The sequence below is a fragment of the Sinocyclocheilus anshuiensis genome, unplaced genomic scaffold, assembly GCF_001515605.1.
Source record: "Sinocyclocheilus anshuiensis isolate Anshui unplaced genomic scaffold, SAMN03320099.WGS_v1.1 scaffold118, whole genome shotgun sequence".
NCBI lineage: Eukaryota > Metazoa > Chordata > Actinopteri > Cypriniformes > Cyprinidae > Sinocyclocheilus > Sinocyclocheilus anshuiensis.
In genome coordinates this window covers 385,180-399,037 of record NW_015546020.1, presented here as the reverse complement: position 1 = coordinate 399,037, position 13,858 = coordinate 385,180, and the positions used below count along the sequence as shown (strand labels likewise).

Sequence of the window (13,858 nt, the reverse complement as noted above, 5' to 3'; positions counted from 1 at the left end):
TCACTGTCAAAACTTTTGGCAATGACTGAATTACTAATGGTTGCAACCATTCGTCCATGCTTCTTTTTCCACTCCAACGTTTTCCTACTAAAATCTGCACGGATATATTTGCTTACCCCGATAGGTTTTTTTCAATGTAAACTTGATTGAACTATTCACACTTTATATCATCGCCACAATATTGTCATATCACCCAGACCTAACATGCAGTAATGCTTTAAACACATTGACAAGCTAGTTGATGAAAAACAACCGATTAACTATCAAAACTATATATAACAATATTTTTCCCTTATTGGTGCTCTTTTCTTCTTTCATGTTAACTGAAGGCAAATCTGAATGATGCCCTATTTTAACTTTAACAAACAAGTACAATTGACCATGACATCCTCACCTCATCTTATTCCAGAAAAGTCACTCACCCAATGCTGGATGGAGTTGTACAGCTGTAGCTCACGTGATGAATGTTGGGGTTGTGGGGAGTTCATGTCTGAACTTAAATCAGCACGCTGATAAAGAGGTTGACTGGCACAATATACAAAAGCCAAAATACAAAAATAATAATCTTAAATGCATTTAAATACAAATTACATTTGATTTTTTTCCCAAAGGCTTTAAATACAAGACAAAATAGTGTTTTGTATTTCAAATAGCCTACGTATTTTAAATATGTATCTGAAATACCGCCCATCCCTTATTGCACATAGTAGCTCACAGTATTACACACAATGTGCTTTTCTGGACATATTAGCAAATGTATCACAAGCACATCATCGCTCTCTAGTGTCCAAAGCGGAAAATCGCCTCTCCAAAAATAGCGTTATACTTTTACCCAATAGAGTGCGCTATTAATAGATGCTGCTGTTCTCATAGAGGAAGAGCTAGAACCAATAATAATAAAAACAACACACAGGCCCAAAAATAAGACACACAACTGATCTTTCCCATCTGGAATATGAAAAGAAAGTTTTGAAAATAAACATGAGATGATTTTAACGTTGAATCAAAACAGTGCAATCACTCAATGGACAATTTTTTTTAATATTTAATGTAAATATAAGATCTGTTCTGCAGTGCAATTTAAATCAGTCCAGTTTGCAAAACGTTAGCAATTGAAATACACCATTTTGCGTTAGGCAAGGAGCTACTTGCTCTCAAGAAAAGGTCAAAGGTTGAACCCCTAAAATGTTAAAGGTGAGCATGCGTCAGAGAGCGATTTGGAAAGTAAAGGTCACATTCCATGTGTGTGTTAGTGAGTAATATCAATGTGCAGAGACACACTGGACTCAATGTTAGCTTCGATCTAAGTCATTTCTGAAACCACTAATGATTTCACAAACAAACTTGCAGACCCAAAGAGTGAACAAAATCTGTTTTTATGGCACATGGAAAAAGAAACTTTGTTTTCCAGAAAATGAATGTTTTCGAGGGCTCAACTTTAAGGCACTTTTTAATTGGCTGCAAAATTACAGAATAGGAAATTGCGAGAGTGTAGGACTTTAAAACAGGCCAATTTACAATGCATTTTATCCAAAAATCTAATTTTATATACTGTTAATCTACAACATTTAGACAAATCTTTCATAATGTGTTAATGAAAAAACAACTGAAACAGCCGTTATGTCCATGATGACGTTTACATGTGTTCTGGATGGTTCTGTAGGCAGGTGATGAACTCTTTGACTGGGTGACCCTGGAAACAGATCTGATAAACTGCATTAAACAGGGGGAACCTGCAGAGAAACAGAGAAAGTTGACATAAGAAAAATAGGAAAAAATATGTTTTCCATATTGTGAACAGTGCTGGGTAGATTACTTACAAATTGTAGTCCATTACATGACAAAAAAATTGTAGTTAGTAACATTACACATTTTAGGTAATATAATCAGACTACCTTTTGATTACAGTTAGATTACTTTTGACCTAACCCATTTATCACATTGATTTAAATAAAATAATCTTACTACCCAGCACTGATTGTGAAGAGCACAAAGATAGTTACTTTTCCACCAGGTTTTTGTGTTTGAGGATCTGATGAACTTCCGCTGCGGTTGCTGGACCTTGAAGTTTCTGGCCGTTCAGCAGTTCCTTCTCAAGCTCCTCAATAGACTGACAACGAACATAAATATTTAGAGATGAACATGAACACTGAAAAATAATGTAACTTTTAATCCTGAGGACCAAACATACTTTCCCCGTTCTAGCGAACGCTTCTCCGATTTTGCGGTTGCGTCCTCCGTAGCAGGTGGTGATGAGGTCGGCGACGCCGCAGCTCTCCAGAAACGTGGCGGGAGAGACCGGACTGGCCGTGCAGAATATCCGAGCAAAGGCGATCATCTCCATCAAACCCAAACGGATCACGGCGGCCTTGGTGTTGTCACCGAACTCCAGACCGTCACAGAAACCAGCGCCCACTGCGACAATGTTCTACAATAAAATCCATGACTTCTTGACTTTTATTCAGTTAAATGCTTCAAAAACTGAATGAAAATGAATGGATGGATGTTTACCTTTAACGCCCCACAGATCTCCACAACGTCAGCCTCCTCCACCACCGTCACACGGAAGTTTTGTGTTTGCATCATTTCCTTCAGCAGGGGTCCGTGAGCTTTGCTTTTACACCCTAAACACAAGATTATTATAATTTGAAGAAATATAGTGGCTGTATATAGTTACAGTGGCATACATGGGCACATTTTCCTTCTGTCATTACCAAAACGTAATATTTCCATTTTCGTGTACTTACCAATCGTAGTTTCACAGAATTTCTCATCAGCAACCTCATTGGCCAGATTGGCTCCCATCAGCACGGTCATGGTGATGCCAAGTTTTTCCCTAATGACATCAGAGATCAGTTTCAGTCCGTCAGGACCCTCATCCACACCCTTACGAAACAAACAAAGTGGTATAACAGTGCTGCAGGTCCAGATACAAACTGAAACATAACTACATAAAATAAAACAAATGCATATGAGGAAACCTTAATGAGGGACATTCCCACAGCGTCCGTCTTGATGTGACCCTTGATGGTGTCACAGATTCGGGACACAAATTGGTGAGGGATGACGAAAATGAGAATATCTGCACCCTTTACCGCGTCCAACAGATCTGGAACCGCCACCTAAAGAAAAACAGCCATTTATCACTGGATTTATTACACTTTTGTTATATCAAACACCACTTTCACACTCTTTTCTACGAGTTTCAAGATTGGTAAGCAAAGATGTGCTTCTTTACATCATAACTTAACTGCTTAATTTCTAAATTTCCACTGCAGCACTAAATTTACCGTTGTTAACAAGTAATTGGCAATAATGGTTAAAGAGTTCAAGGATTCTAGATGCTTTGTGTTCTCACCACATTGGGCGGCAGCTTGTGTCCAGGCAAGTATTTTACATTCTCGTGTTCGGTGTTGATGATTTCGGTGAGCTTGCGTCCGTTGACCATCTCCTCAAACACCCACATGTTCACTGTGTTTTCAAACGTGTTGTATTTTGCTGCATTGGCGCCCACTATCTTGGCAATGGCAGAGCCCCTGAGGAAATGAGAGAACTTTGACATTACAGACAAACTGTAATGGATAAACAGCAGCCAATGCTGCTGCTGGATTAAGTAATGACAGCTGCACATCTACTGAGGGCTTAATTAGCAGAAGAACTAGAAGAGAACTTCATTACTGTGACACATTCTCTAAACTACAAGTTGGCTCCTGACTTTGTTGCAACTGGGAACAGGTGCTGAAGTGGTAAACATTGTCGCATTTACCACTGGTTTTTGGTAAGTACTATACTATATAGTGTTATTTGAAGATATTCAAACATTATACAACTCTTAAAATTGTGTCTGCAATCATAAACAAACACTTCTAAATATAAACAATAATCCTATAACACTGGAAGCATAAAACATCCAATTAAGACACTAATTATGGCTGATAATAATAATCCAGTTCATTACAGCTTTGCTTCAACCGCATTTATTCAACTTCCTAAAATAGAAATAACTTCCGTTTGTACCTTAAAACAGGCTGTTTCCAAATGTACTTCAGTCAGTAGCTTTGCATTATTACTGTAAAACATTAACCAGCAAAAACAGTGTAAAACAATCACTTACAGCTTTGCTTCAGTATCTGCAACACCATAAAACAGCCTGAAGTTTATGGGTCAGAAAGAAAATACTGCAGCCTATTCTTTTGGTTTAATAAGGATCACTGGACACCTGGGTCAATCATTACTCAGCAAATATTACCTCAGCAAGCCAAGCAATGCACATTTGGACATGCACGCAATGTAAATGTCACGCACCAGTTGCCAGAGCCGATAATGCAGACTTTCTTGGCCGCCATACTGCGCGTCTGTCCCGGCTGGAGGACTTCTGTGTTTGAGAGCCGTTGACGGACCGGAGAGAATCCTGTGGGCGCTCTTTTAAATAGCCCTTGAACGCTCCTCACTCCCCTTGACGCGTATTGGCTAATTTCTCCTCATACATGAGCGCAATTCAAGACAGGACTGACTACTGACCAATGATCCGATGATTTATTATTATTAGAAACTATCACTCGTACTGTATTTAGGTTGCGAATTACGTGGGATTTAACTGTTAAGACTCGAAACCACAAGGTGGACATTTCTGTAGGCTATTACACAGAAAACTAGTCAGTAGCATTTTTAAACATTTCTGCAATCACAAAGCACGGTTAAATACGCGACCTCGCATTTTCACAAAGACTCCCGTGGTAACGGTTCGTCGAAATGTAAGTATGCATGTTATCAATAATAATAATTGTTTATTTGAACAAACAAAACAGAACTTCTTTCACTTAAAAAGTACACAAAACATGTTTGTGCTAATTAATCTCTCAGAAAGTTCAGTTGGCATTTAGGCGCCAAAACTGTGCCTCAGTTTATTACAGTTAACAATTGGCTAATCCAAAAAACGTGACCCTGATAGCATACGTACATCACGGAGACGTCTATTTGCCGTCTGCATTTACATCTGCAAGACGTATTTTTTAGTGTTTGCTCATCTGCAGTACACTATAGGACGTTTCAGATGCCAAATAGACGTTTAGAAGATGTCTTTACGATGTTTATGATTTAGAATGTACGTAAAACTGACCTCTGAAAGATGTCTATCAGATGTTTGTACACAGCAGATGCTTTCCAGATGAAGCGATCTTGTGCTGAGTATGCTTGCAGTTCTAATTCCACACCTCGAGAGAGAGAGACAGGGTCACATCACAGTGGAGTCAGCTGTCTTAACCGCGGCTTGTGTAATGCAAACACATACCAGCTTCATCACGGTGTTTGTCACGTGACTCTGTTCCCCTTTCGGGCTTGAACTGATGGTAAAACTAATGACATTATTTACTGTCTTTACATTTATTTTGAAAGATGAAGCTGGCGATTATGGTAAGGGGCGTTACATTTCCGACGAGTGCTTGCGGAGTTCGGCCAATCAGAATGCAAACGGCAAACGTCAATCAGAGCAGACTGCGCTCGTCGGAAGGAGGGACTTTGTAGAAAAGAAATGTGTTTTTTGAACATGAAAGCATGTCAACATATTCTGTTACACCAAATACACAAAATAATAATCTTTAAAAAGGCATCATATGACCCCTTTAAGAGCACTGATTTCACTTTACACCGGGCTGAGCATTGATACAAGATTATCTTTATTACAACACAAGGGCTAATAGAGAAATACAACATTTGGTCCATTAAAGAAAATAAAGAAATACAAGACTTTAAGATATAAAAATCAAAACAAATACATGACTTTAGGAAAACAACTAAATGTAGTTAAAACTTAAACTACCCAGAATGTTAAAGTCTTTAGCACTTAACTTCTAAATGCTTTGAATTACTCGAGTGGAAGAACCCACTGCCTCTCTGCAGCATTAAAACACTTGACCGTTTTCCTAGACGTTTTGTGGGTAGCCATGACCAGTTAGTAGTACTTGCACTGGCAGGTTTTCATATTGTTCACATATAGAGTGACAAGTTGACTTTAATAAGAATTAATCAAATGAACCAATAAACCATGAATACATTTCTCTAAATATATCAATACATATCACAGCGAGGTTAGAGTGGAAGTACTTTAAAGTCCAGGACAAAGCTTGTGACCAAAAGATCTATCATCAAACAGGTCGATCAGCAGTACATCTAATCTTGTGGACCTAAACGACTATTAAACAGATGAGCTATGAAAAAATCTTATATATCGAGCATTGCAGAAAATGCTAACAAGTGAGCTCACCTTTAATGTCAACAGACTTGTTCAAGGAACTTGCTCCAAATAATTCATCTTCACAGAGCTGAGGTACTACACTATGTCATTATCAGTCATCTATGTTTAACTAGACTAGATCTTCATAAAGTTCATATTATGAGAACATTAAAATATCAAGGACAATATCGATAACTTAAACAATGACCCCTCCAAAAAGTAACTCTTGCTGATTGGTTAATATGGAAAGTGGCGAATGGGCTCAAACATTAGCATGTCTAAGAGCATTCTTGCGTTTGGAATTTAGTTACATAATTAACAAAATTATCCAACAAAGCCTGTCAGTTTGGTCAGAAATCTACATTTTCCGAAGTGACAGCATCGCAAAATCACCTTGACAAAGATTCAGTCACGTGGGAACCTTGAAATATGTAAAAATAAGCAGACAACAGTTTGGCAGAGTCACAACAAAAATAAGGTAATTTCTGTATAAGGGGTATTCCTGGGCAGCTACAGCAGGACAGCACAAGATAAACTGTAATGATCAGCGTCTGCAGCACAGAGCAGCAGGACATTTGCTACCCAGAACCCCCTCTGGTCCTGTGTCGTAACGGCCGCGAGCTTGCTTATGTGTTTCGAATGCCAAGAGCCTGTTCCAGCTCCTGTCTCCTTTGCTGAACCTGAGAGAACAAAATTGAGAGAAACGTCAATAAAAAGGAGACTGATTTTCCATGCAACCTTTCAGATTTCAAATTTCACAGTGGCTAAATAAGTGTAAAAGCATCACCTTTGAATAGAAATATCGGCACACAGCCTCCTGAGCCCAGGGTTGGTGGTAGAACTCAGCTCTCCTTTCCTCCTCTGGGTTTCCAACCACATCTGTCATCGTCTGCAAGGACACCGAATTCAGACGTCAGCAGAACAAGATCTAACGGTTACTGATTAATGGCTTTTGTCTGGAGCAACACACGTTCGGAAACTCGTCACAACCTTCAATCCCAAGGAAATACATGCAACTGCTTTGCAACAGATATTTTTAGACTGATAAATTATGATTGAGCAAACAGTCGCAGGCTTTATTTTCCCTAGCTGTTTAGAAATTCAGCATCACATACAAATGCCTGTGAAATACTTTCCCAACCCCCACAATCATTACAAGTCCAGTCAGTCCACTAACTAACACTCAGCTGAGCAAATATACAGATGGAGAAAGACTACAGCTCCGGGCGAAGGTTAAACAACCTCTTCCGGCTAGCGAACTCAGAACTTAGCAGAAGCACTTATGAACCCTGCAGGTTTTAGAAGATAAAATGGAACTTCCAACTTCATGTGTCCATAAAAACACGATATTATCATGGAACCAGGGCAAAAAGTGTTGTAATATGAAGCAGTGTTGTCAAAAGACCCGGTACTTCGGTACCAAACACCAAACTAACAAAACACTTTAAAGACACCCGGATCAAATGAAAGAGTTCAAGCAGGTAAGTTTCATTTAAAATTTTCAGTGTTTCCCATACATTGATTTATTTGCTGCCCGCCACGATATCAAAACTCACCGCCACAAATAGATTTTCCAAAAGGCTTTGACTTCGTTGAATAAACTGACACGTGCAGTACTCATAAGTCGAAATAGTTTTTATATCACTGTATTTCTGAAGGAAACGGACTGTCTTCAGAAAATGATGGATGTCATTCTCATTTCATCTCGCCTGTTATGCCTGATAAAGCAGCGGTTGAGAGCAGCGCTTATTTGATTACATTATGGCTAACGCTAATATAATGAGCATTAGAATTACGTTTATTTATTAACTTTTTAATGCTCCTATAACTTTTATTAGGCTAAAAAAAAACAGGATGACATGGTGATATTTACTATTTTTACACACCAGAGGCTTTTAAATGAATTGTGAATCTAAAATATGCGTGTTAGAGAATGTACAAATGGTTAACATTGTGTCATATCAGTCAGAAAAGCAGTTCTGGGCTTTTTGTAATTTTTTTTTTTTAGCTAACTTAGTTGTTATTCTTGGCTGAATAACTCTAGAAGGATTTAAAAACCCTTTAAAATTAAATATTTACACAGTTTGGATTAAATGAAAGTATAGTCAAATGTTTTAATTAGCATGTTTTTGTGTTTTGGTTTGGTACCGAAATTGGTACCAAGAACCGTGGATTTTTACTGGTATTGGTACAGAATACTGACATTTTGGTACCGTGACAACACTAATATGAAGTGATTTAGATGCCACTCTCCTTGAAGCATTTGGTCTCACCTTCAAGTCTCTGCACTGAGACTGGAGCCAGTCGTTGATGAAGCCCTGCGGGTCTCTTGCGAAGCTCAACATGAACTCCCTTTGAGTCTTCAGATGGTTAATGGTTTCGATGGTCTCATGGATCTGAAGGATCAAGCAAGCATACATGCGGGATCATGATTACCATTATACAACATTTTAATAACACAACAGTTCGTTCTGGTTCACTAGGTTGGATGTGTACTCAATATAAAGTTCTTTATCGAACTTTGTATAAGAGCAATCACAATCAATCTTGGTTAACATCGTGCAGGTTTTACTGTAGTCTGATATTTCATAAACACAAAATGGCACTATATACAAAGGTCAACCACTTGACTGTGAAGGACAGATTTTGACTGTTGCAAACTGGGTCAAAGGGGAATGGTCTTAAGTGCGTTAAAGTTCACAGCACGTTTTAGTCAAATATAAGAAGAAATTAAAAAGTTTATAAACACTAGCGATTGTCCAATATTTCCAATGCCAATATTTTAAAGAGCCTGGATGTTACTATGCAGATATAATATAACATAACATGCAATGTCAGCAAATGAATCACAAATCCACTTTTGGTTGAATGTGGTGCCACATAAACTTTTATAGAGGAATCCAAAGGAACTGAACTTTAACCCACAGCTGATTTGTCTTAGCAATTCCATCAATTCACAATCACTCGAGCTGAAAACCATGATTACATCAAGCACGGAGTAACTGTGGCAACAATGTAACCCTGGTGAGTCCGGCTGCTATCCCTGAAGTGGTTACTAGACTACTCAAGATTTTCAGCAAACAGAGAGGAATAAAATTAAACATGTCCAGAGCTGACAGAAAGCAGGATGCTTTTTCCTGGACCACTCCCTGGCTTCTTTCCGCAACAAAAACTTTCGAAAACATTCAGATCGGCGTGTTGCCAAGAGTCACTTTGATATGCAGCAGAAAAGCCCAGGATATACAACAAAACAACAGTGCAAAGGCAACGATGGCGCTCCCCCTGCAGTGATGTGCTGAGCACTTTGAGGACTGTTTATTCAGCCAGAACAAAGGTTTTGGAGGCTTTCGGCCACATGCAAAACTTTTGTACCTTGTTGTCAAGGCCTGCGATCTCTTGCTGACTGGCCGTGGACAGCAGGAAAGAGTTCATCTGGGTCTTCAGGGTGTCGTCCACCTCCACGTCTATATCGTAGCATGCTGTCTTCTTCTGGTCGTTGGGATCCACGCTGAAATACAAAAGGATGTTTAGATGTTGCATCACAGACAAGGCAGAAACAGCAATTCTGATTGACATCATGTGGTTGACGGTTACCTTATGACATGGTTGATGATGATTGGCTCGGGAGGCATCAGTAGTGCATGCAGCCGTTGAGGAATCTCAGAAAACTTCATCCTCTGGCTTTCAAAGATCTAGAACAATGAGAACCAACAATTATTGGATCAGAAAGATCTTGAATGAGAACAGACAATTACTGGGTTTCAAAGATCTTGAACGAGGAGAACTGACAATTATAGGGTTTTAAAGATCTTGAATCAGAACTGATAATTATTGTGTTTCAAATATCTAGAGCAAAAAGAACTGGGGTAATTGGGTAATCTTATCTTTAAAAAAAATATTAATAAGTACAGTCAGTTTTTGTGATTCAAACATCTCAAATGGGGAGAACCTACAATTATCAGGTTTCAAAGATCTAGAATGAGGAGAACTGCCAACTATTGGGCTTCCAAGGTCTTGACCAAGGAGAACTGACAATTATTGTGTTTCAAAGATCTTGAACGAGGAGAACCATCAATTATTGGGTTTTAATAGATTTAGAACAAGAAATAATAGATCTAGAACAAGTAAAAACAGCTATTTATTTTATTTATGCAAATTATAAGAGAAATAAACAAATCATGGGCCTCATTCATGAAACACGAGCAGAATAAATGTTTGTGTAAATCGTTCGTAAAGCTGTTCTGACGTAAATTTTCGGATTCATGAAAGTGTTCGTATTTTCAAAATGTTAGTTGGTACCAAAGAAATTTACACCTGCTCCCTGCCATGTGTAAATGGTGCGTAAAACGTTCTGTGTTCTTTTTGGCAAACTGATGACACCGAATTTTGATGGACTGCCATGTTTGCTTGCTCTTTTTTTTTTTTGTAGCCGAGAGTTGATAAACTGTTTAGCTACAGGTAAAACACAGCGCTTGTCACGGTCACTTTTTACCCAGCCGTCCAATCAGTGGACAAGAGGCGGGACAAATACTACACCGACCAATCATCCTACTTGAACAACAATAGAGAAGTTAACATTGCTGGTTACTGCATTTTTATATTTAGTAATATTCTTCAAAATGTACTGCCGTGGATATTCCACATCATAGCAACCAAATCGACAGCTGGAAAAACGCTGTGCCACCAAAGCATTCTCAAGCGCCACCAGCTGGTCGTTTTAAGAAGAGCGCCTGACATTTTTCAGCAGGCTAAAAACGCTTTGGCGTTAGTGAATATTTATTGTTAGGCATATGGCCTATTAGTCTTTTTTGCATTTATGCAATATACTGGAGCCAAACCTGAGAAAGTAGACTGCGATTCCACTGCGTTCCTGGACACGCAATTTGCATAGCTGTAATTATAGGCGGGGATTATGGTAATTGTGAATGAGCGTGCACTAGCGTCCTATTTACCAATGATTGGAATTCATTAACATACACGTTTAACTATTAAATCGGACGTTTACGAAGCATTTGTGAATCCGGAGGAGAGTTTTCGGGAAGATCCGTTTTACGCGCAAATTACTCAGAATTTACTCCTATATTTACGAATGTTTCATGAATGAGGCCCCATGTGTTTTGGGTTATAAATCAGATCTGAAGCCATTAGCATTGCAGCCACTATCCTGGTTAAAAGATGCATTAAACCAACTTTCAAGCCTCTGACAGCACATATATGGACTACGCAAAGTCCATCTGACCCATACCGAACACAAAAAAGGCAAGAGAATCGAAAAAAAGCAATATTGTGAACATCTAGCTTATATGCTACTTCCTGCAGTCAAGTCTAAGCAGGTATTTCCAGTCTAAAAGCATCAAAAGACAAACTCTAATATTTGTTACCTGCTGGAGGTATTTATCACAGTTGATGAACTCTCGTTCATGAGGGTCCTGGAGTTTGTGGGTCTTCACGTACTGCCATAGAGCCTGAATAATCACGGGTCGGGTCTGAGTGTGGATCCCCAGCAACCGGGCAAGTCTGGGGTCCAACTTAAACTGAGGAGGCTAGAAAAAGAACAATTTGGCTCAGTCACAATTCCTCAAATTTACTAACAGTGTGGAGCGCCACCTGCTGGTAGTTTCTGAAACATGTGTTTGTGTTCACCTGGTAGTCCAACATAAGCAGTACAGTACAACGGACACCAACATCTCCCGGCCTCTTCACTTGAAATCCATCTGTCTCCTGAGTTGTGGCGGTTCGGTGCCACTGAAATCAAGACAAACACACCTGAATGACTGAAAACTGGCGCAAAAGTGACAACAACAGAGATCTAGTGGACAGTACCACAGCTGAGAAATGCACTGTTCTGCATCTCACCTCCACCAAATGATTGTCAGGTCCATACAAGTCTTTGTCCAACTCAATCACTAAAGACTTGAAAAAAGAAGAAAACTTCCTCTTCTGCTTGGTGGCTTCATACTTGGACACAGCAGTCTGATACAGAGAAACACATTCAGAGTTTACAGAAATAATCTCGTACTTCTACATAGACAATAAAGAGTTTGACTTGAAACACTGCGAGATGACAGAATCTTGCTTACGTCTTCAAGAAGTCGTCCCTCCACACGCAGCTCCCAAGATGCAACGGTTCCTTCGCCGTCCTCTGCATCTGGTTTGGCAGGGTTGAAAGTGTTGGAGATAAATATCCGTAGTTTTCTTTTTTGCTGCATAGAACAAACAGATATAGAGTGATGTCTTTCGATCAAATGTAGTTCCAGATTCAAGCTCAACAAACAATGTTGTTCCTCTAAAGGAGTCCGAAGACAGCCAGGACACTGTTGGTAAAGGATCTGCATGTACCTTGATGGGTCTCTTGAGCGCTTCCTGAATATCAAGTCTTTTGCGCATGATGGTCTGATCAAGCTTCCTCTCAAACGCCAGCAGGTCCATATATGCCTGAGACTCAGGAACAAGCTCTCGGATCTGAAATAAAGCCACAGACACAATCAAGATCTTTTTGAACCACATCTGTTTTCATCATAATCTGCCACAACTTTAGTTTTTCAGTCTCTGAGCTACACTTCTTTTCGAATAATGCATTCGGCTAATATCATCTATCAAGGTTTTTCTTATTTGCATGGGTTGAAAAAGTGCACAGGAAAAAACAAACTGATTACATTCAAATTGTAGAGCTTTTTAAAAAAAAAAAAAAAAAATCAAGGCTATCTACTTGTACAAATTATGCCACTAGTTAAACATCTTGAAGACACTTCAGACACATTTGAGGAGTTAAAAATAATTTTCATGACCACTTACTCTTTGAGGTAGGATTTTATCTGCCATTTTCTTCTTCTTGGCACTAAAATGAAAAACAGCACCATGAGAGATTCAATTAAGCACTTCAAATGATTTGTTACACACTAGCAAAATCATCAGGTTTGTTTCATCAAGTGAAGCGTTAACTGGGCTTACTGTTGGTTGCGATTCTGTTGCTGGACCTGTTGGATCTGATTTGGCGGCGGTCGCTTGCGGGACGGGTCCATGACTGGCATACCGGGGCGGGACACTGGACTGGCCCCGTAACCTGGGGGTCCCATGGAGGGTCCCTGAGGGGTCATACGATTGGCTGGAGGCATTCCCGGTCTCTGCCAAGATAGGAACGAAGGACGATTAACCGAATGGACAAAAATAAGGAGATCAGCCGTTTTGATTGGCTATCTTGTTCTGGCCTGGCATTTATGAAGCAATATGAGATAGCAATATGGAATGCTAGCATATATCACAGTACAAATCAATATTTAACTAAATAAATGGCAACAATAATAATACATATAATTTTAATATTTACATATAAGGATTTAATGATAGAAAATGAGGTATAAGTTGCTGTAATTTAACACTAATTTTACAAAATTGTGGTTATAAAAAGGGCAACCATTATAACTACCAAAGCATTTCGTTTTTCAGTAATATGATTTTTTTTTAAACAGCACCATTTCTCCAGCTGACGGTTGCCTTCTCGTTGTAAAACTTGTAAAACACTTAAAAGTGCACAAGCTGTGAAAGCTGTCGGGTTCACTTTAGGACCATTTATCAAGTCCAAAAAAATATATATATATATATATATATATATATATATATATATAT

General features: G+C 39.0%; 2 protein-coding genes across 4 annotated transcripts in view; both read right to left on the bottom strand.

Moving 5' to 3' along the window:
- Window positions 1-1,426: 1,426 nt before the first annotated feature.
- On the bottom strand, window positions 1,427-4,422 carry gpd1b (glycerol-3-phosphate dehydrogenase 1b). Of its 2 annotated transcripts, none has more exons than XM_016499625.1 (8): window positions 4,306-4,422; window positions 3,359-3,536; window positions 2,982-3,122; window positions 2,748-2,886; window positions 2,512-2,624; window positions 2,192-2,428; window positions 2,004-2,110; window positions 1,427-1,733 (listed from the first exon to the last, which is right to left on the bottom strand). In XM_016499625.1, exons 1-8 carry the CDS (start codon window positions 4,344-4,346, stop codon window positions 1,637-1,639), a joined length of 1,053 nt encoding a protein of 350 aa, XP_016355111.1. In that variant the 5' UTR covers window positions 4,347-4,422; the 3' UTR covers window positions 1,427-1,636. The 2 variants fall into 2 exon arrangements, with proteins under 2 accessions (XP_016355111.1, XP_016355112.1); XM_016499626.1 differs by lacking the exon at window positions 4,306-4,422 and adding an exon at window positions 4,018-4,099.
- Window positions 4,423-5,658: 1,236 nt separating this feature from the next.
- Window positions 5,659-13,858, bottom strand: part of LOC107698569 (SWI/SNF-related matrix-associated actin-dependent regulator of chromatin subfamily D member 1) — a 19,494-nt gene continuing 11,294 nt past the window's right edge. For both annotated transcript variants that reach the window (XM_016499611.1, XM_016499612.1), the window contains exons 2-13: window positions 13,184-13,356; window positions 13,028-13,070; window positions 12,572-12,694; window positions 12,313-12,435; window positions 12,089-12,205; window positions 11,876-11,977; window positions 11,614-11,775; window positions 9,827-9,924; window positions 9,605-9,740; window positions 8,506-8,628; window positions 7,020-7,121; window positions 5,659-6,912 (exon numbers count right to left, since the gene is read on the bottom strand). In XM_016499611.1, the coding sequence (XP_016355097.1) occupies window positions 6,859-6,912; window positions 7,020-7,121; window positions 8,506-8,628; window positions 9,605-9,740; window positions 9,827-9,924; window positions 11,614-11,775; window positions 11,876-11,977; window positions 12,089-12,205; window positions 12,313-12,435; window positions 12,572-12,694; window positions 13,028-13,070; window positions 13,184-13,356 (1,356 nt within the window). In that variant the 3' untranslated portion in view covers window positions 5,659-6,858. The remainder of the gene's footprint in view (window positions 6,913-7,019; window positions 7,122-8,505; window positions 8,629-9,604; window positions 9,741-9,826; window positions 9,925-11,613; window positions 11,776-11,875; window positions 11,978-12,088; window positions 12,206-12,312; window positions 12,436-12,571; window positions 12,695-13,027; window positions 13,071-13,183; window positions 13,357-13,858) is intronic.